This window comes from Balaenoptera physalus (genome assembly GCF_965194825.1).
Source record: "Balaenoptera physalus genome assembly, chromosome: 4".
NCBI classification, from domain to species: Eukaryota; Metazoa; Chordata; class Mammalia; order Artiodactyla; family Balaenopteridae; genus Balaenoptera; species Balaenoptera physalus.
The window spans coordinates 22,408,296-22,435,302 of NC_138891.1; the positions used below are offsets into that span (position 1 = coordinate 22,408,296).

At 42.1% G+C, this 27,007-nt stretch overlaps 1 protein-coding gene across 4 annotated transcripts in view; it reads right to left on the reverse strand.

Annotated features, from left to right (window-relative positions):
* Positions 1–4,392: 4,392 nt before the first annotated feature.
* NMNAT3 (nicotinamide nucleotide adenylyltransferase 3) overlaps positions 4,393–27,007 on the reverse strand; it is a 114,732-nt gene continuing 92,117 nt past the window's right edge. For 3 of the 4 annotated variants that reach the window (XM_082461317.1, XM_082461316.1, XM_082461319.1), the window contains exons 3-6: positions 19,180–19,221; positions 17,193–17,376; positions 12,149–12,231; positions 4,393–5,576 (exon numbers count right to left, since the gene is read on the reverse strand). In XM_082461317.1, coding sequence (XP_082317443.1) covers positions 5,233–5,576; positions 12,149–12,231; positions 17,193–17,376; positions 19,180–19,221 — 653 coding nt within the window. In that variant the 3' untranslated portion in view covers positions 4,393–5,232. The remainder of the gene's footprint in view (positions 5,577–12,148; positions 12,232–17,192; positions 17,377–19,179; positions 19,222–27,007) is intronic. The other variant, XM_082461318.1, reaches the window with a different exon arrangement.

The following is a 27,007-nucleotide window of genomic DNA, read 5'->3' on the forward strand; positions in this document are numbered from 1 at the left end:
TTGTTTCTATCCAGGGGAGCCTGCCTGAGACTCAGAATCCAGGGTTTTTATCGTGGGCTGGTGATGTAGCATTCTGCCTGCACGACCTGCCGTGATTACCGACATTCCAAACTCCTAGAAGGAAGGCAGATGTTCACTACAAATCACATTGCTTGTACAAACAGTCTAGGCAAGCTGGTATACCCAGGTTCAGTGCCCCAGGCAGACAAAACAGCCTTATCAGTTAGACACGTAGGCAATATTCCAAAAGCCAGTTTCTCAGATGCCAGCCAAGGGCCAGCCTTCTACGGAGCATCAGGCCTGCTGGGTTAACCCTCTCCTGCACGTGTTCAGTCAAATCTTTGGATTGTTTTTAATTGGGTTTTTAGGCTTATTTTTAAGAGAGTCCTTAACATATTCTGGACACGAGTCATTTATTAGATACACATTTTGGAAATGTGTTCTTCAGTCTGTGGCTTCCATTGGAGTCCCCTGGTGTCCCTTGGAAGGAGTGTGGGCAGGGGAGGGATATGCCCAGATTTGCACACACACATAACTGCTCTGGCTCTGATGTGGAGAACAGATCTCAGGGGCCGGGAGTGGATTAGGGAGGCCATCACAGTGGTCCGGGTAAGAGATGATGGGGGTCTAGATTGGGAGGGGACAGGGAGGATGGAGAAAAGAGGCTGCATATGAGGGATGTACAGAAAGTAAGGCATGCAAACACTCATTGTGTATTTCCAACAGGAGGAAGAAAGTTAGGTAGGGCTCCCCAAACTTGACTGCAAAACACAATACTATTGTTTCTAATAGCGATAGTTCCATACCTTTGTGGGATTTTAGTGTTCTGATAGTTTGGGAAAGGTGGGACCAACCAGATGAACTTTAGGGTCCCTTATAGTGCCATGAGCAAGTCTTTAGGGGATTGTTTTAACAATTCTAAAATATTCTGAGGTGTGTGCCTAGGTGCATTACGATGGATTGTTTAAGAGTTACACACACACGTGTATCTAACATGCTGAGCTTTGGTCCAAGAAAATAACTTCATGACTGAAATGGAACACAGTCTATGCATGGAGACCCTTGTAAAAAGTGAAGGCAGAAACACTGTTAGCATAGGAAGTGTGAGGACGGGGAGAAGAAATTCATATTCATGTATTAACTCAATTACCATATGTGCCTTGCAAATCCAGAGCACTGTCTGTTTAAAATGGGATTTCACATCATTCTGTCCCAAGTGATACAGATAGTACTGTAAATGAAAAATCCTCTCCTCAGGCGGGGATCCAGCGCTCCGCTCATCTGTGCAGCGTGTGCTATCATAGGAGAACCTTTATTTAAGGTTGGAAATTCTATTTACCCAGGAGCCCAAGCCACTGTTTTATCTGTTCTTGCAAAATAAACAAAACACCCTGGCAACCTAGATGCAAAGAAGGCCCGAGGGAATGGAGAAGAATGTGAAATCAGGTACGAAGGTCGGTGTCAATGCAATAAATCAGGAGCACAGCAGTGGTACATATTTTCTCTTCTGATACTAAAAAAAGGGAGGCTACATGAATCAATGGGACGAGAGTATAAAAGTTTATATATACGTATAAATATAAAATATATATATATATATATATATATATATATACACACACATATGGTAGGTTTTTTTGGTGCTGTTTTATTTTAGGGGACAATGTATGCAAAGGCTAAGAAATGAATGTTTTGCCTGGTGGGAGCCACAAGATACAGCCATGAATCAGACAGATGAAGGCATCTCCTCCAGCCTAGCTGGGCCTGGTGCCCTGAGCCCATGGAAAGGCTGGACAGGGAGATAGATGGTGGCGTGCCAAGATGCCTGCTATCAGGTGCACATGGTAATGATCAACCCCTTCTTAGGGAGGTGATGATGAATCTAGCTAGTCATGCTATTTTGCCCTCTCCTGCCACAAGGCCTTTGTACCCGCTGTTCATTCTGCCTGAAAGCCAGTTGCCTCCATCCATCCCCAAGTCTTGTGGATTCATCTTTCAGGTCTCAAATCTATCCTTTCTTCCCTGCTGTCTATACTCTGTCATCAGGGTGAATCCCTGATGCCTTACGGAGCCTAAACTTTGTACAATCTTGAAGGCCCCTTTCCAGAAAAAGAATAACAATTATGAATGTGAAATTAGATACCTAAATAATTAAGATCCCTCCAGAATGTTGGGAAGGGCCTGGTGAGCGAGGGGCTAGAGCTTAAGCTTCCTTACTTCACAGGGAACCTGCTGTCTCTGGCTGGCATATCACATGGTGTGTTTGCCCATCAGAGCCCTCAACACGCTTTGCAATCATGTTTAGTGGCGTGAATAGTTGATTCCTAGCCATCTCCACCCTGGACTGTAAGCTTCTTGAGGGGAGAGACCGTGTCCATTTTGCTCACCATTGTTCATTTTCCTACTGTTTAGTCTAGTGCCTGGCATAGGAGAGGCCCTCAGTAAAAGGATTTGAGTAAATGAATCCTGAATTTTGAATCATAATTATAATCATAGTACTACTAGCTCCCCCTCATCGGGAGTCTACACTTGTCAGGCCCTGACCATCAGGACTGAGGGTACGGGGTAAGTTGGAAGCCTCAGCCTGTGAAACATGGAAGAGAAAACCACTCTGGGCACTGGGAGTAGAGGGAGACTGAAGTTGGGGTGCCTCTGAGTCAAGGATGTAGCATCTAATTCCTACTGTCTACAGCACTGTGTCCGCCAGAATAAACATGACTTCATGAGTGGTAGGGATCTCCCCGCCCCCAAACTAGTCCTTTGTAAGATTAAGCTGCGGCTTCCTAATTTTCCCTCTTGGGAAACAGAGACCCCCTTCCTCATATACATATCCTCCCTGCCCAGCCATACTCTTAAACTAGTGGGCCTGGTGATTATTTTGTACCCAGGGGCCATTTGGCAATGCCTGGGGGCATTTTTTGTGGTTACAATGGGCAGGTGTTAGTTATTACCAGCTAATGAACAGAGGCCAGGGATATTGCTAGGCACCCTACAAGGCACACGACAGCCCCTCCCAGCAAAGAATTCTGTGGCCCAGAATGTCACTAGTGCCCAGGGTGAGAAGCCCTGCCTCAAACCCACAGGCTCCCTCCCCATCACTTTTCCTGGACACTATAGCTGTTTGCTGTTTTCCTTTTTTTTTCATCCTTTGCCTTCTATACTCCACACAGAACAGTGGGGGCAATGTTGGAAAGCTATTCACCAGAGTAAATGTGATGCAACTTCAGCCATACATTCAGTTTATTCAAAACAAAACGAATATTTATTATAACAGGGGCTATTCTAGGCCGATGCCTTGAATGGCTTGTGAATCTTATTCAAATACAAATACTCAGTCAGTAGGTCTGGCGTGAAGCCCGAGAGTCTGCATTTCTAACCAGCTCTCAGCCTGAGAATCTGTATTTCATCCCAGAATGAAAACACTGGCCTGGGAGCACACTTGGAGTAGCAAATTTCTTGGCACTTAGGATACAGCAGCAAAGAAAACAAAGACTCCTGCCCTTGGTGAGCTCCCAGTTGGGCTAGAAAGTGTACTGGACCCGAAGAAGGGTGGAGAGGCTGAAGTCAGAGGCACTCAGAGTCTTAGAAAATCAGCTGGAAGAGAATTTAGAGGATGTCTAATCAAACCTCCCCATTTTAGAGACTGGGAAACCGAGGCTCACAGTGGGGAAGGGAGCTAGTTAACATCACCCAGCTTGCTGTGCCAGCTTTTGGGCAGGGCTGTTTGATTCCTATTCCCCTGAATTATCAGGGTCCTTAGGAAGTTCTTGAGGGCAGAGCTCATCAGGGTGGGGGGATGGCCAGCAGCTTTAAAGGTTGCAGGTGTGGAAGTCTGGAGACTCCCACGGGATGGCCCCACTACTCTCCACGCAGGAAACCCTGATTTCCTACTTCACTCATGTCCATCCTGACACACCTGCAGACACTAGGATATATTTGGGGAGATACTAGATTCTTCCCACTGACCCTTTGCGTTTCTGCACGATTAAATTTGTAGCAAAGATGAACCAGGGTAAAATCCTGGAGAAGTAAATTCTAAATGAGTTCAGTCATTTGGTCAGCAAATGGAAAGAGTAAACTCAAACAGAGTTTGGCTAGTCAAAACCTCTTCCTAATCAGGAGTGGAAGGAAAAATCCTGAACACACACACCAGCTCCTGTGGGCAACTATCGTGGCTCACCAGAACACAGCCATCAACCCAGAGCTTAGAGAACCATTTGCTTCGTGTTGGAAAGCAATTGCTTCCTCCACAGCTGGTACCCGGGAATGGAAACTTTTAAATTCATGCCAGTTCGATTGGAACAGTAGCAAATTTCATGGAGAAAAGCAACAGCTGGTACATCAGGCATTAATAATATAAGAAAGAAAGAAAAAAGAGAAACTTTTCATTAGTGCTTTTTGATGTCAATTTATTATTTATCCCTTCGCCAATATTCAAACAGGCAGGCAGTCATAAAACATTCAAAAAGATCTTCTAAAACAGTCAAGGCATCTGTTTTACCTCCGTTCTTTTTTAGAAACCTGGAAATCAGGAGCCCTGGCATTTATAGAATAGCTGTGTTTAAAAAATATATATATATATATGTATTGTATCAAAAATATTGTTTGAGGATCACTACCTAGAAAGATTTTAGTTTAAATTTTATCAATAGCCAGTAGGCAGGCAGACTACAGTTTGTAAAGGAAGATTCAATGTCAGTCAGCAAAGTGTTGCTACCAAATTTTGGACTCCTCCATGAGCATTACTTTGTGGAAACAAGGCATTGACAAAGCCCACTGTTTGGTAACTAGCATCCTGTCAAGTCTCTCCAATCAAGACCCGCAAGCTGCACCTGGTCCTAGTTAAAAAACGCTTTGTGGGCAATTCTGATCTGACCCTCAGGGGCCCCCTGCCATGTGCAGAACTGCCTTCAGTGTGCAGCCATAACTACCATCTACAAAATAAGAAGGCCTCTTCATCCAGAGGTTCTGAGAGCTTTTGTCTAAACCTAATGACCTGCCACACCACTTTAACTTCTGTGATAAATGTCCATCCTTGTGATGTAAACATTTGCTCCTCCCTGAAGAAGGTATCTCTTCCTGGGACAGAAGATGCCTCACAAACAAAATCATTGTTGAAACAAACCAAATGAAAAATGGAAAAACTTAGGAAAACAAAGACTGTAAGAGCCCTGTCCTCGGGACGAGATCAGTGGAGGAGGCGGAGCTGGCCCTCCCCAGCTCGGCTAACCTTCATTCTTCTCCGGGGCTGGCGTAGAGGTCATGCTCCTTGATGTAGGCGATGACGGCATCGGGGAGCAGGTACTTCACGCTCTGCCCTTGGCCCAGGGCCCACCTGATGTATGTGGCACTGATCTCGTTCTGCACTGGCTCCCTGGCCAGGTGGATGTTGTCCTGGTACCTTTGCAGGATGGGCGAGCCCAAGATGTACCCCTTTGGGTCGTGCCCTGCCCGGTCCACGCACACCAAACCGAACTTCTCCACTATTTCCTGGATGTGCGTGTCTTTCCAGAGGTTGGGGGTCTGGAAGGTCTTCAGGACATCTGCCCCGCAGAGGAGCTTCAGCTCAGGCACAGCTGGAAAAACAAGGGTGGATCCCAAGAAAGTTACAGAAGGGTCATGGCCAGGAAAGATAACATCATATTGTTTGAAATTTTCAAAAAATGCTTTTCTTGGAATGTATGGGGAACTCAATGTCTCCGTGTTCATGACTTAAAAAGAAAAAGCATGTAAATGAATCTGAAGCTACTTCAGGGACATACAGTTGTAAGTAATACTTTAATCAATAAATCTTTTAACATTGGCAAAGTGCCAAGTAATACAAAAAAAATTTTTTTTTTTTCAGTGTTATACCACAAGGCTGTCTGTGGTTGCTGGACCCCATAGCAGAGTCCAAAGGCAGCTGTGCTGTACCTAGAACCCCGTCTTCTGATAGAAGGTGAGGTTCTTAAAGCCCTAGGACTAACAAGTCACTGCCTTTCTCAAAATCTATTTCAGCCCTAACACCTGGTATTTTTATAAGTACAATCTCATCCTGAAGGTTAATTATAAAGGATCTGTGGGTAACTAAAAGGTCTCTAAGACCCCAGCTGGTGACCTTTTCATCTGTTTTCAATAAAACAAAGCTCTAGAACAACTGATCAATGTGGCTAATCCTTTCGCATTTGTGCTACTAGAGAATGATGATTATGATGATTAAAGAATACTTAACATGTATTGGTTGTTTACTGTGGGCACTGTTGCTAAGCGCTTTATGTGTTTAATCTCATTTGAGCCTCAGAACAACCTCAGAAGGTAGGTGTTATTGTTGTGCCCACTTTGCGGAGGGGGAAACTGAGGCACAGAGCGGCGCATGACTCATTTAAGCAGAGGAGTCAGGATTTAAATGCACACAGCCAGCTTCCAGCTGGGGCATTTGAAACCGCTGGGCTCTGCCTCCGCCTGCTGGCAGGAATTGTACATGCATCACCCTGCCTGGATATTCCTGGCACCATTCCTGTTCAGGCCCCCTTTGAATGGGCTAATCGGAAAAGGAAAAACCAAGTCCATGCTAGAAGCAACGAGCAGGACCTCTAGTCCTTCTGGAAGCCAGTTCTAGCTTCAGTGAATGGCAAAGGCTGGGCTTCTAGGGCACAGGCATCTCTCAGTCACCCTGAAATCTCAGCTGGGAGGGGCTTCAGGGATACCAGCTGCTGGGGAAAACCTGATGTAAATGGTCGGTTTAGGCTCCTCTATTGTGAAACCTTCGAAGGGATCTGGACGTGGACCAGAGAGATGAGTTTACAAACGAGCACTAGACCAGCGGTGCACTGGAAAGTGAGAAACTAGAGACGTCATGGACAGGTCAGAGTTCCGGCCTCAGTCGGGCACAGGCTGCTGTGGGGCTGGAGCTGAGATCCTTCTCTGGGCCTCAGTTTCCCCATCCATGAAATGGTGGCACTGGACTTGTTTACTCATTCTAAAGCAGCAGGTGTAATTACAGAAACACACTTCAAACACTTTAGCAGCATAATACTGGTATAATAAAATGATATTCAAACATTTTTTAAGGCATGTATTCATGAATTCTCCACGGTTAAGAACTAGGACTCTAGTGCCAGACTTCTTAGATTCAAATCCTGGCTCTGCCATTTGACAGCTGTGTGACTTCAAGTTTAAAATGGGGATAGTAACAGTACTTATCTCATAGGATTATCTTAGAATTGAATGAGCTTATAAATGTAAAGCACTTAGAACAGTGCTTGGAACAGAGTAAGTGTGACATATGTTAACTACTATCCGTCCGTCCGTCCATCCATCCATCCATCCATCTTTACCTACTTATCCACCCATCCATTCATCAGCACATCCATTCAGCACTTATGGAATATCTCCTAAGTACCTGGACTTTTAAAATCAATAAAACTGCATTTAAAAATTATTCAATAACTTAGACCTTTTTTTGTTTTTAAGTGTAAGCTTTTTTTTTTTTAAACTTTGGGTTTATTTATTTATTTATTTATTTATTTTTGGCTGTGTTGGGTCTTCGTTTCTGTGAGAGGGCTTTCTCCAGTTGCGGCAAGTGGGGGCCACTCTTCATTGTGGTGCGCGGGCCTCTCACTATCGTGGCCTCTCTTGTTGCGGAGCACAGGCTCCAGACACGCAGGCTCAGTAATTGTGGCTCACGGGACCAGCTGCTCTGCGGCATGTGAGATCTTCCCAGACCAGGGCTCGAACCCGTGTCCCCTGCATTGGCAGGCAGACTCTCAACCACTGCGCCATCAGGGAAGCCCAATAACTTAGACCTTTTTCACTCATCTGGGCTGGTCCCATTGCTTACAACATGAATGTGGATCCAAACTACTCTGCACCTGTGAGATTTTACTCTAATTTCTTATTTATTTGACCATAGTAATGTAAGCAAGAGACCACTGTTTGACCTTTCAAGCAATTGGGTTGCTGTTATGTGGTCTTCCTATGGGGGAGGTTAAATGATGTGCACTGAATTCCAGGGTCTTCTGGGTCTGAGGCACACCACGCTGTTCCCACAGGTCAGGGATTCTTCTCCTGTGGATTTCTATGGGAACGGTTTCCACATATCCACTTCGATATTAGACATCGTTTGAATTCATTAACAATGACAGTATGGACTCTGATTCACTCTGAGCCTTTGCCCAGAAGAGCCAAGTACCCACGCCTGCCCCGTCCCCCAAGTCAAAGGCATGTCTGTGGGGCTGGTGTGATGGCCATACGCATCTCAGATCCCAACTCTGGGCAGTCCTGTCATCAGGCCCCCCAGAGGCATTCACAGCTCCCTTTCAAATCCATTCACAGCACTCTTACAAAATCTGCAGACCGAGTGACTCTGACCGTCTAAGTCCAAAGTCTGTAAGTCTGAGGTTTTGAATAAATACTGCCAATTTGATTTGTCCTAACGGTGATATAGTGACATAAATAGATGTCCGTGGGTGTTTTGGGGCAGTGTGCTTTTTGAATGGCCACAGGCTTTGGAAAGCAGATGAAGCAGAGATTAACACAGAAAGTGGGAGAAGTGCCACCAGGACCTTTCCCTTTGAATGTCCAGTTGCCCTAACTCTTTGACATCAAAGAGTACCAACCCTGAGGCCAGTCAGCCCTGGGTTCTAATTTCAGATCTGCGAGGACCCCGGGATAGTTATAGCGGGTGGGCCTGTTTCCTCAGCTGTAGTAGGGATAATAAAGCCTCCTTTGGGAGTTATGGAAGTTGAGTGATGGAGAGAATGCAATGGAAATTTCCTGCTTAGTGCAGGCACCAAGGGTGGTGTCTGGAGCGTAGGACTTCTGGGTCTAGACAAGACACCCAAGATGAAGCCAGGTATTGGCAACTGAAGGGTGGCACCCAAATTCACCATACAAGGCTGCCTTGGAACAGTCAGTGTGAAGTGGAACCAGATGAAGCGTCTGCTCTGGTTGTATGAAAGGGGAATGGGGCCAAGCTGTGCTCGGGCCCCATCAGCCAAGGCAGGGACCACATTCACAAGCGACAGAGGCGGCCTGTTAAAGGACTGAGGCATCATCCACCCCAAAGCGTGACACCCAAGCAGCCCGGGACAAGGCAATTCACACGCCTCTGGGTGAGTCCAAGGAGGACTGCATATCACAGGAGTGATGGGCAAAGCCGGGCTCCGGCGGCCAGAAAATGCTGAGCTCAGCCCCAGAGGAGAGCAGCGCATGACAAACTACACGGCACACAAAACGGTCCTTTAAAAACACGTCACTAGTAACATACAAGCGACCTCATCAAAAACCAAACTTACGCTGAGAAAAAATCACCTGCCTTTTTTTAATCGCTCTAGTTTTTTTTTTTTCTGATGACAAACATGAAATCTATGTCAATTATGGGACGTATGGAAAGTACATAAGTATTTAAAGTAGAAAATAACAGCAACAATAATTCTTTCTACAAAAATCTCAATATTTTGGTGTATTTCTTTAGTCTTTTCCATTTAAACGTGCAAATAGATGTGAAAGTATATTTACATATTTTTATATACTTGAGATTACACAGTATTGTATCCTGATTTTTTCCCATTCACCTCCTAAGTGTTTCTCCATATCATGAAAACCTTTTGTGTGGATTCTTCATCCTATATATACAGAACATCCTATATACATCCTATATATATACATCCTATATATACAGTGTAATTTACTTATACATTCCCGTACATTTAAACACTGAGGTTGCTTTTATTTTCTGCCATCATAAAAATTGCCACGATAAACATCCTTCTGCATGTCTTCATCCCAATTTCTAATCGTCTCCTCAGCCAGATTCCTAGAAGGGGAATGTATCAAGCAAAGGACACACACATTTTTAAGGCCCCTGCTATATTCTGGTAAATTGAAAAGCTCACTTTTCATTCAATGCAAACTTCCTATTTTAACAGTTACTTTGGAAGAGAACAAGATGAGTAGGATTTAGGGTTCGAACAGAGAGAAAGGGGGTAAGGAACAAACCCCCAACATCATAGGGCCAAGCAGAGCAGACTAGTAGCCCCCTGGAAAGATAAATCCAAAAAAGAATGCGGGGTGAGCTTTGGGGGAGGGAAGGACTGGTTTCGCCACAGGGAAGTGGGCTCCAATCTGGGTCTCACAGGACAGACAGGTTTTCAACAGGGGAGCCAAGAAGGGAAGGGGGAGGAGGGGCACGTCAGGCAGAGACAGGGATTCTGGAAGCATCCGCAGAGAGCTGAGAAGCTGGGAGCCTAAGCGTGGCCTTCCTCCTACCTCACTGGAAGCTACTCCCTTCCTTCACTGTGGGCTCCAGCATCCTGAATGGCATGGAGTGCCCAGCACTTCCTGCCTGTGTGCCTCACTCAGCTGCCCCTCTGTCCCCGAAATATCCCCAGCCTCAGAGAACCTACTGATCCTATGAGTCACGGAGCAGGCGTCACCTCCTCCGGCTCCCCTAATCCATGTCTGGATGCACTGCCATTCACAGCCTGTCTCCAGCTCAGGGCAGGGGCTGGGCACCTGTCTCTGTTCTCAGCCAGCATCTCTAGAACCCTATTAGGAGTGACTGCTGGGCCAGGGGTGATTCAGAAAGAAGGCAGAGGGCTGAGAATGCACACTGTGTGCTGTGCTCAGGACTGCGGGACAGATGAGGAGGAGCCCATGCTGGCAGTGGAGGGGGGGAGACAGGGAGACCAGGGGAGTGTAATAAACATTGTACAAGCTGATCGTATAGGAGACTCTGTAGCTCCTTCTTTCTTGGATTCCTACTCTAGTGCACAGCTCCCCAAACTGGCGGTAAAGCAGTTCCCCAGCGTGCCTATTAAACATCCAGAGTCCCAGGCCCCATTCCCCCTCAGCAGGTCTGAGGCGTGGCCTGGGAATTAGCGGTTTTAACAAGGCTCACAGGTTCCTTTGACCAGCATTCAGGAATTGCTGCAGGAAACCTTTAGGGCATTTTCAAGTCCTTTTAATTAATTGATTAATTAATTAATTATAAACATATATATATTCTTTTTCAGATTTTTTTCCATTATAGATTATTACAAGATATTGAATATAATCCCCTGTGCTATACAGTAGGTCCTCAGTGAGAGGCCCACGCACTGCAACAAAGAGTGGCGCCCACTCGCCACAACTAGAGAAAGCCTGCATGCAGCAATGAAGACCCAACGCAGTCAAAAATAAAATAAATGAAAAAAAAAAATGTGTTAATCCCAAACTCCTAATGTCTCCCCACCCACCCTTCAAGTCCTTTTAGAAGAGTGTTTCCCAGTCTGTGTTCTGGGGAGCACCGGTTCTGAGAAATACTAATATGCATTAAAAAGAGTCCCACGATTAAAAAGTGCTAAGAATGGCTGCGAGCCTCTTCCCTTTCTTTCAGAGTCACAACGCACATGAACATAGTAAAGCCTCTGAAAAGTCCTGCAGTAAAGACACCACTTTAAGTTTGTTTAACCGTGACATTCTGGAGCCCTTCTAATAGGGAAATAGTGTCCCACCAACTAAAGTTGGGAGAGCCGCTGGAGTGTTGGCCCAGTGGGACCAGCGATTTCCTGCTCATGGCACATCCTGCCCCCCCCCACCCCAATCACTGGTGCTCCTGTTTATGTGCCTGAGGGGCTATGCATTTGACCCCCGGTACCAGGGCTGCCAGGGAGGTACTCTGAAATCACAGCTGACAAGATTCCATCAAACACCAGGAGTTGACAACAGGGTAGAAACCCAGGGCTACAAATTAAAAGGATAATCCAAATCGACTTTACATGCCTTAAAAATAGGTTTCCTCTTCCAAGTAAAACACTGAGTAACACTGCTATAAAGTATTAGTTTAAGGGATATAATGGCACATTTTGTTTTCAAAAAGGCTAAGGCTTTCAAAAGCAGCCCAGCAGCACCCTGAAGTTTATCTCTATGTAGCCCTGACTGTAATCCAGGTCACAAGCACAAGTCACAAGCGTAGGTAAACTCCTTTGGGGCAGAAAATCCCAATTTAGCATAACAATTTACAAGGGATGGTGGCAGATTGGTTAGTTTGACCTTTCAACAGTGGGAAGTGTCACCCCTAGCAGGCTTCGAAAACTCTTATCTGTGCCCAGGGGGCTGTGACTCCCATTGGTTCTCACCCGAAGCCCTGACATCTCACCCTCCCACAGAGGAGAGGGTCAGCACCCACCTGCGGGGGCTGGAGAGTCAACCTTGCCTTGGTCCGGGCCTTCCTTCCAGGGCAGAGATCTGAGCAGTTCGCTGTGATGGTGCCTGTGTTGTAAGCATATGGGTTCAGGGGGCGTCCATGTGGCCTACAGTCCCCCCAGACCACCCAGGGGGTTCTCTAATTTTAAGTCTCAACCTGCTTTTGTCCATTTTAGGTAGCTCATTCCATAAATATTTGCTGAAGGCCTACTATGTGCCAGGCCCTGTGCCAGGTGATGCATCTGGGTCCTCACAGACCCCCGCATCCAAGGCAGCTCACTGCCTTCTGTGAGCCCCGGCTGAAAGGAGGAAATGAGCAGATTTCTACTCTTTTAGTACTTTCTTTCAATACCTCACTTTTTACAAAAAACTGAATAGGGATTACGGACCTGGGCTATTAGAATCAGACCTGAGTTCAAAATACAAATTTTCAGTTGTAAAGCTGGGATAATACACCTACTTTTTAGACTTTTGTGAAGGTAAATGAGCTAACACGCAGCAAGCACTGGCACAGTGCATGGCCCACAGCTGCCTCTCAAGATAGAGGCTCTCTCGGATCGTGGGCTAGTACTTTAGGATTTGACAGGATGATGCTCAGAGCCTGGCTTGGAGCCAGACTGCCTGGGTTGAATCCCAGCTCCCCCGCCGGCCAGTGGTGGGACCCCGGGTGGGCGGTGGGACCCCGGGTGGGCGGTTTCCAGTCTCGGCACCTGCAAAACGAGGAATGATGACAGTGCCGGCTTCCCACGGATGGTTATGAAGATGAAAGGAGTTATACATGCAAAGCCCACCAAGCGGTGTGCAGCCCAGAGCAAATCTCATTACGTGTTAGCAGTTCAGATATGATTAGACTTACACCCATATGGCAGGCTCGGCTCTTTAAGCAATCTATCTTCTGCAAATCAAGAGATAGCTGTGCCTTCTTTTTAATCGAGCACACGTAATCACTACATCTGGTATCAATTTGGTCTTCCATCTTCCACCTACCGTATTAACTAGAGCTGTGTTTGGGAAGGAGAAGTGCCTGGTGGGAGAAGCATGTGTTTGTAGCCAGAGTGGCTGGGTTCAAGTTTAGGCTCTCCTGCTTGTACGAGCCTGGGTGAGTCACAAACACCCTCAGGGCCTCACTGACCTCTGTTAATTGGTCAGGAAAGTTAATGCCGGCCTTGTCTACCCTGAGTATCACAAGACCATGAAGGAGCAAGGGCTTCTGCCCGGCTGGGGAAGTGGCTGATGTTGATTATTATTAGGAGCGTTGCAGTGTAGAGGTTAAGTTCTAGAATGGGATTGCCTGGGTTGGAATACTGGTTCCAACTAGGAGCTGTGGAATCTTGGTGGGTGCCTTAAGCAATCTGCCTCCACTTTCCTTATCTGTAGAATGGCGGACAATGACAGTACCCGCCCCAGAGAGCTGTTGTGAGGATGAATTAGAGAGCTGTTGTGAGGATGAATTAGAGAGCTTAGCACAGCCCATCCACAGAAAAGTGCCCCATCGACGTTAGCTGTTATTAGTATCCTTACTCTCAGTCTGTCTTCCCCACCAGATTGTGAACAAGGAGCTCATTTAATTCATCCTTATATTCTTGGTACCTAGGGAACTGCTTACCTAAAGTCAGCTGAATTCACGAAGGATGGAAGGCGGATAAATAAATACATTTAATTCAGGTCCAGATTCCCTCCTGATGGTCTCAGAGGCTCAGCTGAGTTTTCTCAGGGCCTCGCTGGACTCATCTGTGTTTCCATTATTGTCTTATTGCTTTGGTTTTAGAAAGCTTCACCTCTGAGGATTCACTCCTGGGTTAGTCTGGAATCTCGCATCAGACTGAAGTAGGTTCGGGTCTCACCTCCACTTTCTCGCTGTAGGACTTTGAGTATGTTGCTGACCCTTTCAGAACCTCTGTTTCCTCATCTGTGAAATGAGGCCAAACTCACCTACTTCTCAGAGTTGCTGAGCTGACTAGATATTATATACCTGGCACACAGAGTAGGTGATCAACGAAAGCTGGTATTACTTTATTTTACTTACCCTGACGCTCCTGGTTCAAGTTGACCCTACTTTGAATATTAGCTGGAGCTCTGAACTCTGGTGTGCAAATGATTATCTTCAAAGCCAAATGCAACTTCCTCACAGACCTCCACTCCGCCTTTGTTGGGCGGGAGGTCATTGCTTCCTCTTGTTGCCTGCCTGAGGGGTACCCTGGTGTGCCCAGCCCCTGGCAGCATGTTCTCTGTGTCCTCAGCAGCCCCTGGTCTCCAACAATACCCGATCAGAAGGTCACTGTGGCAGAAGTGGAGTCAGCCACGTCGTGGTCCCACCCGTAGATCACTGGTTTTGAAGATGGTCATAAGCATGGCTTCAGAGTTCAACAGACTAGGGCTCCACCACTTGCTTATTTGTTGTGTGACAGTGGTTAACTTAGCCTCCCTGAGCCTCAGTTTACTCATCTGTAAAATGAGGACGACATAAGACCATGCTTGCCAAGGGGCACATGAGCTGCTGCTGGACCACCTCAAATGGCATCGTGACCGAGGCCCTCCCCCAGCATGGGGAAAGGGCAAGTGAAATCAGTTATCAAGTGCCCTGAAAGCATGAAAGCTGGCCCAGATTTTTTAAAAAATTAGAGTAAAAATAAAAAACCTAATAAGGAGAAAAAGAATACTCAATAAGCCCTACAGTGAATTGACTTCATAGTGACATATGTCACTGTCACCATGATGTAGATTCACTGCTGAGTCCACCAAGAGGATACTATATGGAGCAAAGGGTGGGGTGGATTTCTACAATGCTTCTAGAATCACCTAACTTTACAATTTTAACCAGATTTTCAATCTTAAAAAAAATGCTTTGGGGAATTTTAGGAAAACATTAGTAATTAAACAAATGTTCGAATGAAGCCCACCCCAAATACTGAAAAAAAATCTTAATCAGCTTTCTGATAAAACAGTGTTGACTATATCAGTGGATTCTCAACCTTGGCTGCACAAAATAAATCATTTGGGGACCTTTAAAAGTGCCCATGCCTAGACCCTGCCCCAGAAAAATCAAAATCTCAGGTAGGGGAGGTTGAGCATTTAGAAATAGCTTCCCAGGTGATTCCTACAGCCAGGATTGAGACCACTGGTTTGGACTGGTCCCAGTACTAATCATAAGCATGATTCACACACTTGGTGACTGGGGCTGTGGATCTCAACCCTGGCCACACATTAGAATCACCAGGGAGCTCTTAAAAATCCTAAGGCCCCGTCCTAGACCAATGACATCTCAGTCTCTGGGGTTAGACTCAGCCTTCCGTACTTTTGAAAACTCCCTAGGTGATTCAAGGTGCAGCCAGGGCTGAGAAGCACTTGTCTAAAGGGTACAGTTAAAAAAAAGAAAAAGAATGTGTCCTGTAAAATCTTAGGTCTGCATTTTGCAGCAGGATATTAATTACATGGTACTGCGGTCAAATCCTACTTACCTGTGAATGGCTTATCTGTTGTGAGTAGACATTATGGGCCCGTTAGGGATGCAGGGAAGGTAGCTAACATTATTAAGCACCTACTATAAACCAGGTGTTTTCCGACATCATCTCATGTAGTTCATACAGTATCCCAGTGACGTAGGTGGTGTCGTCCCCATGTTATTAGGTGAGGAATTGAGGCTCAGAGAGGCTAACTCATTTACATCAAGTCACTTCGCTAGTAAACTTGGCTCCGAGATCTGGGCCCGAGGCCACACTGCCCCTCACAGGGTGGAAAAGGAGAATGTCTCTTGGTTTCTGACTACATATTAAAGCTAAATGATTTGTTGGATTATCTGATTTGTTTCTACTCCCCTCTGTTAGCCTAGATAAATGAGAGCTGACTACACTGTTTATTCTAAAAGGGTGATCTAGGTGTAAATTTATTACTTAAGTTAAAAAAAAAAAAGAGAAGCATATATCTAACAATTATTTCATATTTGCTCTCCTTCAATTTGACAACAGATTTTGAAGTAGCACTGTAACTGCGGAATGCTTCTAGCTGGTTCTTTCCCCAGTAAAGGGTAAGTAATAAGAACCAGGATGTGGAAACTAAATGTTAACCTTTGCTTAAAAAGGCAAACATTTTTCTCCCAAGTGACTTTGAAGATTAGTAAAAAATAAAAACCAATCCAAATTACGGGCAGGGCTGTCAATCATTCAACCTGGTCCCTTGTGTCTCCGAATCTCTGACAACCCTAGTGCTTCCACATAGATCAAGACACAGCCCACAGTTTGCAATCTTTCCGGCAGAGCTGGCTGTCATTAGTGACAGGCAGGCCCACCTCACAATCCCCTCTGACAGGCGGGACAAGTGGGACCTCTTGCTTCTCTAGCGATCTCCCAGGAAAGCTTCCCAGACGAAAGTCAGAGACCCATTGTCCTAAAATACAGGGCTTTTAAACGGCTGCATTACTTATGCTGAATGCTAATAGCAATTCTAAAAGAAAAAAAAAAATCCTGTGGAATTATTTCTAGATTCATAGTTTTTTCTTAAAGTCTAGATTTATAGAACCTAGGATCTGTACCCTTGGAAAAGATGGCCTGTTATGTAGATGCAGTTTTCAACCTAGTCAGTGATGACAATAATAAAGGGTCTCACTTACTGAGTATGATTATTTGGTTCTGGGTCAGAAAAGTGATTTACATTTTCGTAATGCTCATTAGGTTATGCTGTCCCCGTTTTGCAAGTGAGAAATGTGTCCCGGAGAAATGTCATGTGCCTAATGTCACACAGCTACCGAGTAGTGGCCCTGGAGCCTAGATGCTACAACCCCCTGAAACAAGATGGGGCTTTCCCACAAAGTGTGCCCTGAAGGGCAGTGGTTTGTGATTTTTTCACTTAGGACCTCGCTGAGAATGTGAATCTGTCGGTCTTTCTCCCTCTAAGGAGAAACACTTGCAGAATTTGGGTGAGAGGGGCTGGCTGAAGCCCCACTCAACACTCCATCCCTGCCTGTCACCCTGTGGGCTCTGCAGACGCGACCGTGGCCCCTGCTCATCCCAAGAGCACATGCCCACCGTTACCTCAGCACCTTGACTGTCTCCGTCCACTGCACCTGCTCGCTCTCCCAGGGGTCCACCTGGATCCAGTCGGACGTCTGCAGGGCCAGCCGGGCCATGGCCACCCGGTGCCGGGCAGCCACGAGGCCCTTCTTTCCGTAGTTGTCATTGACAGGAGAGATGATACCCCCGATCACCTGGTACCTGCCTAGGCAGCAGAGAGCAGTGGTGTTGCTGGTACAGGACCTTGTCACCTGGCAGCTGGAATTCAGGCAGGTGCTAAAAATCTTGGGGTCTCGTCCTGAGTGGGATCAGACCCTAGCATTCTCTGCTGGGCGGGCCAGCTCCCTTGGGCCAGGTAAAGGTGCCACCTCAGGAACCACGTGCCTCTCCTCCAGAGGCTTCTACACCCTGGAGTAGCTGAGAGGATGCCGTGAGGGCAGAGCTGAGGCAAGGCTCCCAGGTAGCAATGTGGACGGTTAGGGTCAGAATATGTTGCAGGAACACGATGACTCCCCCTGCGTGGGACTTACAGGGGCACTACTGTCCTCTAACCATGTTTGGGACAACAGTTACACATGGTTTCTTAGCTCAAACAGGGGATTTTGTGGATCAAAGAGGAAGGGATGACATTTAGCCTGGACCAGGTGGGTGGGTGATGGGATGCAGACTCACTGCACAGGCCCACCATTGGCTTTGGAGGACTGTGCTGTTAAGGGAATGGGAAGGCCTACTTTGGAAAAGATGTGAGCTGTCTTATGAGAGATGTTGCATGGCTCAGTGACTGAAGAATGGGGCATCATAGGTTTAGAGCTGCAGTGAATTGTAGAAGCTACAGAGAACCACCATGGAAAGAGTATGAATGGGCCTCAGAGAGACTGTGGGTGGGACTTGGGTGAAGCTCTAGTTCTATCACTCACTAGGATGTCTTAGGCAAATTACCAAGCTATTTGCAAAAATAAAACACTTAGCCATTTGAACTTCAGTTTTCCTACCTGTAAAATGGGATAATACCTGCTTGGCAGGACCTTGTGGTAAGGACAAAATTAGATAATGTTTATGAGGGGAGATAATATTTTGACTTTGTATATGATACATTTTAAAAAATTGTATTATAAAATATCATATGCATATAAAAGGGCATAGAGTTTGACAAAGAGTTATAAAGTATATCCTGTTCTAATCCTCACCTAGGTTAAGATACAGAAATTCCCTATCACAGCCTCCACACTCTGATGGAAGCTCATCACTATTCTTACTTTTATAATATTAATTCTCTTGCTTTCCTTTATAGCTTTACCATGTATTTATGCATCCTTAAAAAACACAGGTTGATTTTGCTGCTTTTGAAACTTTTAAATATGGAGTCGTATGGAATGTATTCTTTCATTAAGTCTTTTTCACTTTGATAAAATTCATGTAGTCCAACCAGTTTTATTGCTGCATAATATTCTTTTGCATGATTATATACCAAAGAATTGATCTATCTTACTGTTGATGGATTTGGTTTGATTCTGGTTTTAGACAGTTACCAACAATGCTGCTATGAAAATGCTTGCACAAGTCTCCCTGTGTGCACAAGCATATATTTCTTAGGCTATGTACCTAAGAGTGGAACTGCTAAGTCATTGGGTAGATGTATTTGCAGCTTTACTAGATAATGCCAAACAATTTTCTAAAATGGTTATAGATATTTACTTTCCAACCAGCGGTGTATGAGCGTTCACTTGCTTCACACCATCGAGCAAATAACCATACAGGGTTATTGTCAGGATTTTCCCATCTGATGGATGTGTAGTTATATCTCATTGTGGTTTTAATGTTCCTTCTCCTGCTTACCAATGAGCCTGAGCATTTATTCATATATATTATTAAACATTTGAGCTTAAGTGCCTGTTCAAATCTTTTGCCCATATTTTCGGTTGTCTACCTTTTTATCATTGATTTGTAAAGTTCTTCATCTATTCCAAATATTAGCCCTTTGTTGGTTGGTTATATATGTCATAAATACCTTCTCTCACTTGATGGCTTGTCTTATTCTTTTTATGGAATCCTGTGAAAACAAACGTTCTTAATTTTTATGTAGTTGGGTTGTTAGTTTTTTTCCTTTATGGCTAGCGCATTTTGTGTTATGAGGATATTTTCCTATATTATCTCATAAAAGCTTTATAGTTTTGTTTTTCACATTTGTGTCTCTGTGCATGATGTGCGTCCTATTAAATTATTTTCCATTTGGATAGTCAATTATTCCAGCATCATTTACCAAAAAGACCTCTTCTGCCCCGCTGCTGTGCATTGTCACCCATGTGGAACTCCCAGTGTCCATCTGCGCATGGGCCTGTTTCTCGGCTCTCTGTTCTGTTATGTGGCTGTATTTGCCATCCTTGTACAACGTCACACTGCCTTGTTTAACAGAGCTTTAGTACACATCTTGATATCTGGTTAAGTAAATCCTCCCACCTGTTCTTCAAGAGTGTCTTCGCAATTCTTGACTTTTTGTATTTTCCACATAAATTTTAGAAAGCACTTGTCAAGTTCCACAAAGATGAAACAGCTCCCCAGTCCCTCAAAAAACCTGCTGAAATTTGATAGGAATTGAATTAAATCTATAATTCAATTTAGGGAGAACTGACATTTTTACAATAATGAGTCTTCCAATCCACGAGCATGGTATATCTTTCCATTTGTTTAGGTTTTCTTAAATGTTTCTAAATAAAATTTTACTATTTTTCTTGTAGCGCACTTAACACATCTTTTGTAAGATTTATTCCTAGATTCTTGATTTTTTGATGCCACTATAAATGGCATTTTTAAAGTACTTTTTTTCCTGCTGTTGATATGTAGAAATATAATTGATTTAGGTATCTTGAATGTGTATCTAGTAAATTTGCTAAACTCTCTCATTAATTCTAATAGTTTATCTGCAGAGTCTTTTGAATCTTCTATGTCCAAAATAATACCATCTGAAAATACTGACAATTTTGCCATTTCATTTCCAATCCTTCTAAATTTTATTTTTCTTGTTGCATTGTTTAAGACCTCTAGAATAATGCTGTATAGAGATGGTGTTGGCAGGCATCCTTGTGTTAGTCCCACTATCAGAGGAAAAACTTTCAAGTTTCATTATTACGTATGATGTTTGCTGCAAGTTTTCTGTAGATATCTTTTTTCAGTTGTGGCAGAGACCATGCCATGTGTTCATTAAGACCCATTTTTAGTTTTCCTCTTTCTGGGCATATAGGAAGCTAATATTTCTGTTCCTCTTGAAATTAGGTTGTGTTTTTGTGATTTGAATGAGTTATAGTCATTGGGACGTGGGTGAAAGTGATGTATGCCCCATGTAGACTTGGCCATAAAAACTCTTGCATGACGCTCTAGCTCTTCATAGTGAATCTGAAAGCTGCAATTAAGATAGCAAAGCATATGGGGCCTACCAGGATACCTGAGACACAGCTTGGAAGGGAACTGCCCTGTAGATCTTCTGAACCCACACAGGATTTATTTGATGAGAGATAAACTTTATTTAATGTGTTAAGTTCCTCAACTTGGGGGATTTGTTACTGCAACTTAGCCTGGTCTATCCTGAAAAATATGTTATTTTAAAAGAGACATTTAATATCCAAAATATATAAAGAACACATATAACTCAACAATAAAAAAAAACAATTTGAAAATGGGCATAGGAGCTGAATGGACATTTTTCCAAAGAAGACGTACAGATGACCAACAGGCACATGAAAAGATGCTCAACATCACTAAATATCATGGAAATGCAAATCAAAACCACAATGAGATACCACCTCACACCTGTCAGAATAGCTATTATCAAAAAAGACAAGAAATATGTGTTGGTGAGGATGTGGAGAATAGGGAACCTTCTTGCATTGTTGGTGGGAATGTAAATTGGTGCAGCCACTGCAGAAGACAGTATGGAGATTCCTCAAAAAATTAAGAATAGAACTACCATACAATCCAGCTATCCCACTTCTGTATATGTTTCCAAAGAATACAAAAATACTAATCTGAAAATATATACATACCCCTATGTTCCCTGCAGCATTATTTACAATAGCCAAGGCATGGAAGCAACCTAAGCGCCCATCAACAGATGAATGGATAAAGGAGTTGTGGTGTGTATATATATATATGCACACATACATACACAATGGAATACTACTCAGCCAGAAAAGAGATGAAATCTTGCCATTTGTTAGAACATGGATGGACCTTGAGGGCATTATGCTAAGTGAAATAAGTCAGATGAAGAAAGACAAATACTGTATAATTTCACTCATATGTGGAATATAAAAAACTAATAAACTAAAAAACAAAACAAAACAAATAATGAACAAACCAAACCGAACAAAAACAAACACAAACCTGTAGATATAAAGAACAGAGTAGTGGTTACCAGAGGGGGAGGGGTGTAGGGAGGGTGAAATGGGTAAAGGAGATCAGTCTCCTTTACCATACATGTCTCCTGTATGGTGACAGATGGAAACTAAATCTTTGATGGTGAGCACTTTGTAGGGTATACAAAAGTAGAAATATTGTACACATGAAACTTACGTAATGTTATATATCAATGTTACCTATATAAAATAAAAAAGAGACATTCCCAGCTGGTCATAGTTTGAGCTTTTGTCATAAATGAATTCTCTGAAACTCTTGAAATTACTGTGTGATATTTTTCCTTTAGTCAGTTAATACAGTGCATTGCATTGATTAACCTTCTAATCTTTAACATTGCATTCCTGAGATAAACTCGGTTTGGTCAAGATATATTATCTTTTTAATGTGTTGATGGATTCACTCTGCTAATATATTTTTTAGGAAGCAAGAGAAGTCTATAATTTTATTTTCTCTTAATGTCCTAATCAGGTTTTGGTATCAAGGTCATGCTAGCCTCATAAAAAGTGTTGGGAGTCCCCTCTTTTTCTATGCTCTGAAATAGCTTGTATAGGATTGAAATAACATCTTTTCCGTTAAGTGTTTTCTAGAACCCATCAGTGAAGTCTTCATGAGGCTGGAGTCTAATTTGTGTGAAATTTTTTGACTAATGATTTAATTTCTTTAATGGTTGTAAAATGATTCAGATTTTTATTTCTTCATTATAATTTTTGGCAACTTGCATTTTTTCTAGGATTCTTTTCATTATATCTAAATTTTGAAATGTACTGGCATAAGGTTGTTTCCAATATTCTCTTATCTGTTTAGTGTTGACACCATCTGTAGTGATGTTCTTTTCATTCCTAATGTTGGTTGTGTTTCCATTCTTTTTCCTTGCTCAGTCTTGCTAGAGGTTTGTAATCTTATTAGTCTTTTCAAAGAACCAACTTTTGGCTTTATTGATCTTCTCTACTGAATGTTTGTTTTCCATTTCATCAATTTCTGTTCTATTTTTATTAATTCTATCTTCCTACTTTCTTGGTGCTATTTTGTTGTTCTTTTTCTAACTCCTGGTGATGGATACTCAGCTAATTTGCCATTTATCTTATTTTCTAATACACACAGTTCCGGCTATAAAAATTCCCTCTAAGCACGATTTTACTTGTATCCTTTAAGCATGACTTTACTTGCATTTACTTTTTGATATGTAGTGTTTTCATGATCATTCAGTTCAAAATACTTTCGAATTTTTATTATTATTTTTGATCCATGAACTATTTAGAAGTGTTTTTCCTAATTACCCAACATATTGAGATTTTTGGTAATCTTTTTGTTACTGATTTCTAGCTTAGTTACACTGTAGTCAGAGAACATACTCTATTGATTTCAATCTCTTGAAATGTGTTGATACTTGCTTTATGTCCTAGGATATGATCAGTTTTGGTAAATGTTCCATGTGTACTTAAAAAAATGTGTATTCTATGATTGTTGGGTGCAATGTTCTGTCCATTTACTTAATATTGCTAATTGTTTTGTTTAAATCTATGTTCTTACTGATTTTTTTGTCTGCCTGTGTATTATTTATTGAGAGGCATGTTAAAATCTCCCACTATGATTGTGAATTTTTCTATTTTTCTTCTTAGTTCTTTCAAATTTGTTTCATATATTTTAATACGTTATTAAAATATATGTTATTTAAGTTCCTATATATTTATGATTCTTACATATCTGTGAATCAAGCCTCTTTCTCTCTAGTAATAGTTTTTACTTAAAGTCTATATGCCGGATAGTACTATAGTCTCAACCATTTTATTTTGATTAGTATATGCATGTCATATATTTTTCACCCTTTTACTTTCAATCTTTCTATACTTTTGTTTTAGGAAAGTCTTTTGTAAATAGCCTAAAGCTGGATTAAAAAATTTTGGGGGTCAAATTTGACAGTATTGACTCTTAACTGGAACGTTAAGTTCACTTACATTTAATGTGAATGCTAACAGATTTAAGTTTAAAGCTACCAATTTATAGAGTATTTTCTTTCTTCCCACACAAGTCTATGTTATTTTTTCCTCTTGCCCTGCCTGTGTTTGGGCTTTATTTCATTTTTCTTCTCTCGGATTGGAATTATATATAGTCTCACATCCAAAGTAAATGAAGACCTTTCCCCTCTTCCTCAACAACATGGGGACTAGAGAGCTCTGTCCATGCTAGTCTTGTACATATTTTAAGCCTATTGTTTCCCCTAACCCTATTAGACCTTATCATTCTGTTTTATACAACCAATGCTCACTTAAATTTACCCATGTATTTGCCATTTTCTTTGCACTCCATTTCTCTTTGCATATCAGACCTGCTCTCCGGGAATCACTCTCCTTCTGACAGAATATATCCCATAGAATTTCCTTAAGTTAGTGACTTCATGCTTGAAAGACATTTTCAAGATATTACCCTCACTCCCAAAATATATTTTCACTGTATATGAACTAATTGATTGGCAATCATTTTCCTTCAATATTTTGAAGTTATGGTTCTACAGTTTTTTGACTTTCAATTGATGCTATTGAGAAGCCATCTATAATCTATCTGCCATTCCTGTGAAGATAATCTGTATTTCTCTGGTTGCTTTCAATATTGTCTTTGTCTACACAGGGATTTCTGTTTATCCTTCTTTGGGATCACTGGGTTTCTTAAATCTGGGGATTGGTGTCTTTTATTAGACATGGAAAATTCTTAGTTATTATCTCTTCAGAAAATGCCTCTGCCCCCTGTGCTCTGCCCTCTTCTTCTAGCTCTCTGATTGTGTATATGTAGCCACCATTTCTCCTACCCTCTCTTCTGAAATTAAAAACAAATCTTTTTCTCTCTCTCCTCCACTCTTCATAATTTCATTTGACCTATATTCCAGTTCACTAAGTTTGTATTTTTCTATCTCTAGTCTGATTCCAAATTATTCATTGAAATTTTTTTTTAAAGTCTTTTAATCTAAAAACATGTAAATATCTCCATTTGTCTAGGTCTTCTTTGGTTTCTTTCTCAGTATTTTATAATTTTGAAAATTATATAAATATTTTGTTGATTTGTACCTAAGTATTTCATTTTATTTAGATCAATTGTTAATGGTATTATGTTTTTAATTTTGGTTCACATGTTTGTTATTAATATACATAAACAAGATTGATTTTTGTTTGTTGATTTTTATCTCACTTATTCTAAGAGATCTAAAAAAAACAGATTCCTTGGCATTGTGTACATAGACAACCATGTCACATGCAAATAGAGAAAGTTTTATTTCTTCTTCTCCTACATGTATGCCTTTTATTTGTTTTTTTAATTTAATTTTATTTTTTTTTTATACAGCAGCAGGTTCTTATTAGTCATCCATTTTATACACATCAGTGTATACATGTCAATCTCAACCTCCCAATTCATCACACCACCACCCCCAACCCCCCACCGCTTTCCCCCACTTGGTGTCCATAGTTTTTTTCTCTACTTCTGTGTCTCAATTTCTGCTCTGCAAACCAGTTCACCTGTACCATTTTCTAGGTTCCACATATATGTGTTAATATATGATATTTGTTTTTCTCTTTCATACTTCACTCTGTATGACAGTCTCTAGATGCATCCACAATTCTACAAATGACCCAATTTCGTTCCTTTTTATGGTTGAGTAATATTCCATTGTATATATGTACCACATCTTCTTTATCCATTTGTCTGTCAATGGGCATTTAGGTTGCTTCCATGACCTGGCTATTGTAAATAGTGGTGCAATGAACATTGGGGTGCATGTGTCTTTTTGAATTATGGTTTTCTCTGGGTATATGCCCAGTAGTGGGATGCTGGGTCATATGGTAATTCTATTTTTAGTTTTTTAAGGAACCTCCATACTGTTCTCCATAGTGGCTGTATCCATTTACATTCCCACCAACAGTGCAAGAGGGTTCCCTTTTCTCCACACCCTCTCCAGTATTTGTTGTTTGTAGATTTTCTGATGATGCCCATTTTAACTGGTGTGAGGTGATACCGCATTGTAGTTCTGATTTGCATTTCTCTAATAATTAGTGATGTTGAGCAACTTTTCATGTGCTTCTTGGCCATCTGTATGTCTTTGGAGAAACATCTATTTAGGTCTTCTGCCCATTTTTGGATTGGGTTATTTGTTTTTTTAATATTGAGCTGCATGAGCTGTTTATATATTTTGGAGATTAATCCTTTGTCTGATGATTTGTTTGCAAATATTTTCTTCCATTCTGAGGGTTGCCTTTTCGTCTTGTTTATGGTTTCCTTTGCTGTGCAAAAGCTTTTAAGTTTCATTAGGTCCCATTTGTTTATTTTTGCTTTTATTTCCATTACTCTAGGAGGTGGATCAAAAAATATCTTGCTGTGATTTATGTGAAAGAGTGTTCTTCCTATATTTTCCTCTAAGAGGTTTATAGTTCCCGGTCTCAGATTTAGGTGTCTAATCCATTCTGAATTTATTTTTGTGTATGGTGTTAGGGAGTGTTCTAATTTCATTCTTTTACATGTAGCTGTCCAGTTTTCCCAGCACCACTTATTGAAGAGACTGTCTTTTCTCCATTGTATATCCTTGCCTCCTTTCTCATAGATTAGTTGACCATAGGTGTGTGGGTTTATCTCTGGGCTTTCTATCCTGTTCCATTGATCTATATCTCTGCTTTTGTGCCAGTACCATACTATCTTGATTACTGTAGCTTTGTAGTATAGTCTGAAGTCAGGGAGCCTGATTCCTCCAGCTCCATTTTTTTTCCCTCAAGACTGCTTTGGCTATTCGGGGTCTTTTGTGTCTCCATGCAAATTTTAAGATTTTTTGTTCTAGTTCTGTAAAAAATGCCATTGGTAATTTCATAGGGATTGCACTGAATCTGCAGATTGCTTTGGGTAGTATAGTCATTTTCACAATATTGATTCTTCCAATCCAAGACAATGTTATATCTCTCCATCTGTTGGTGTCATCTTTAATTTCTTTCATCAGTGTCTTATAGTTTTCTGCATACAGGTCTTTTGTCTCCCTAGGTAGGCTTATTCCTAGGTATTTTATTCTTTTTGTTGCAATGGTAAATGGGAGGGTTTCCTTAATTTCTCTTTCAGATTTTTCATCATTAGTGTATAGGAATGCAAGAGATTTCTGTGCATTAATTTTGTATCATGCAACTTTACCAAATTCATTGATTAGTTCTAGCAGTTTTCTGGTGGCATCTTTAGGATTCTCTATGTATAGTATCATGTCATCTGCAAACAGTGACAGTTTTACTTCTTTTCCAATTTGGATTGTTTTTATTTCTTTTTCTTCTCTGATTGCCGTGGCTAGGACTTCCAAAACTATGTTGAATAATAGTGGTGAGAGTGGACATCCTTGTCTTTTTCCTGATCTTAGAGGAAATGCTTTAAGTTTTTCACCATTGAGAATGATGTTTGCTGTGGGTTTG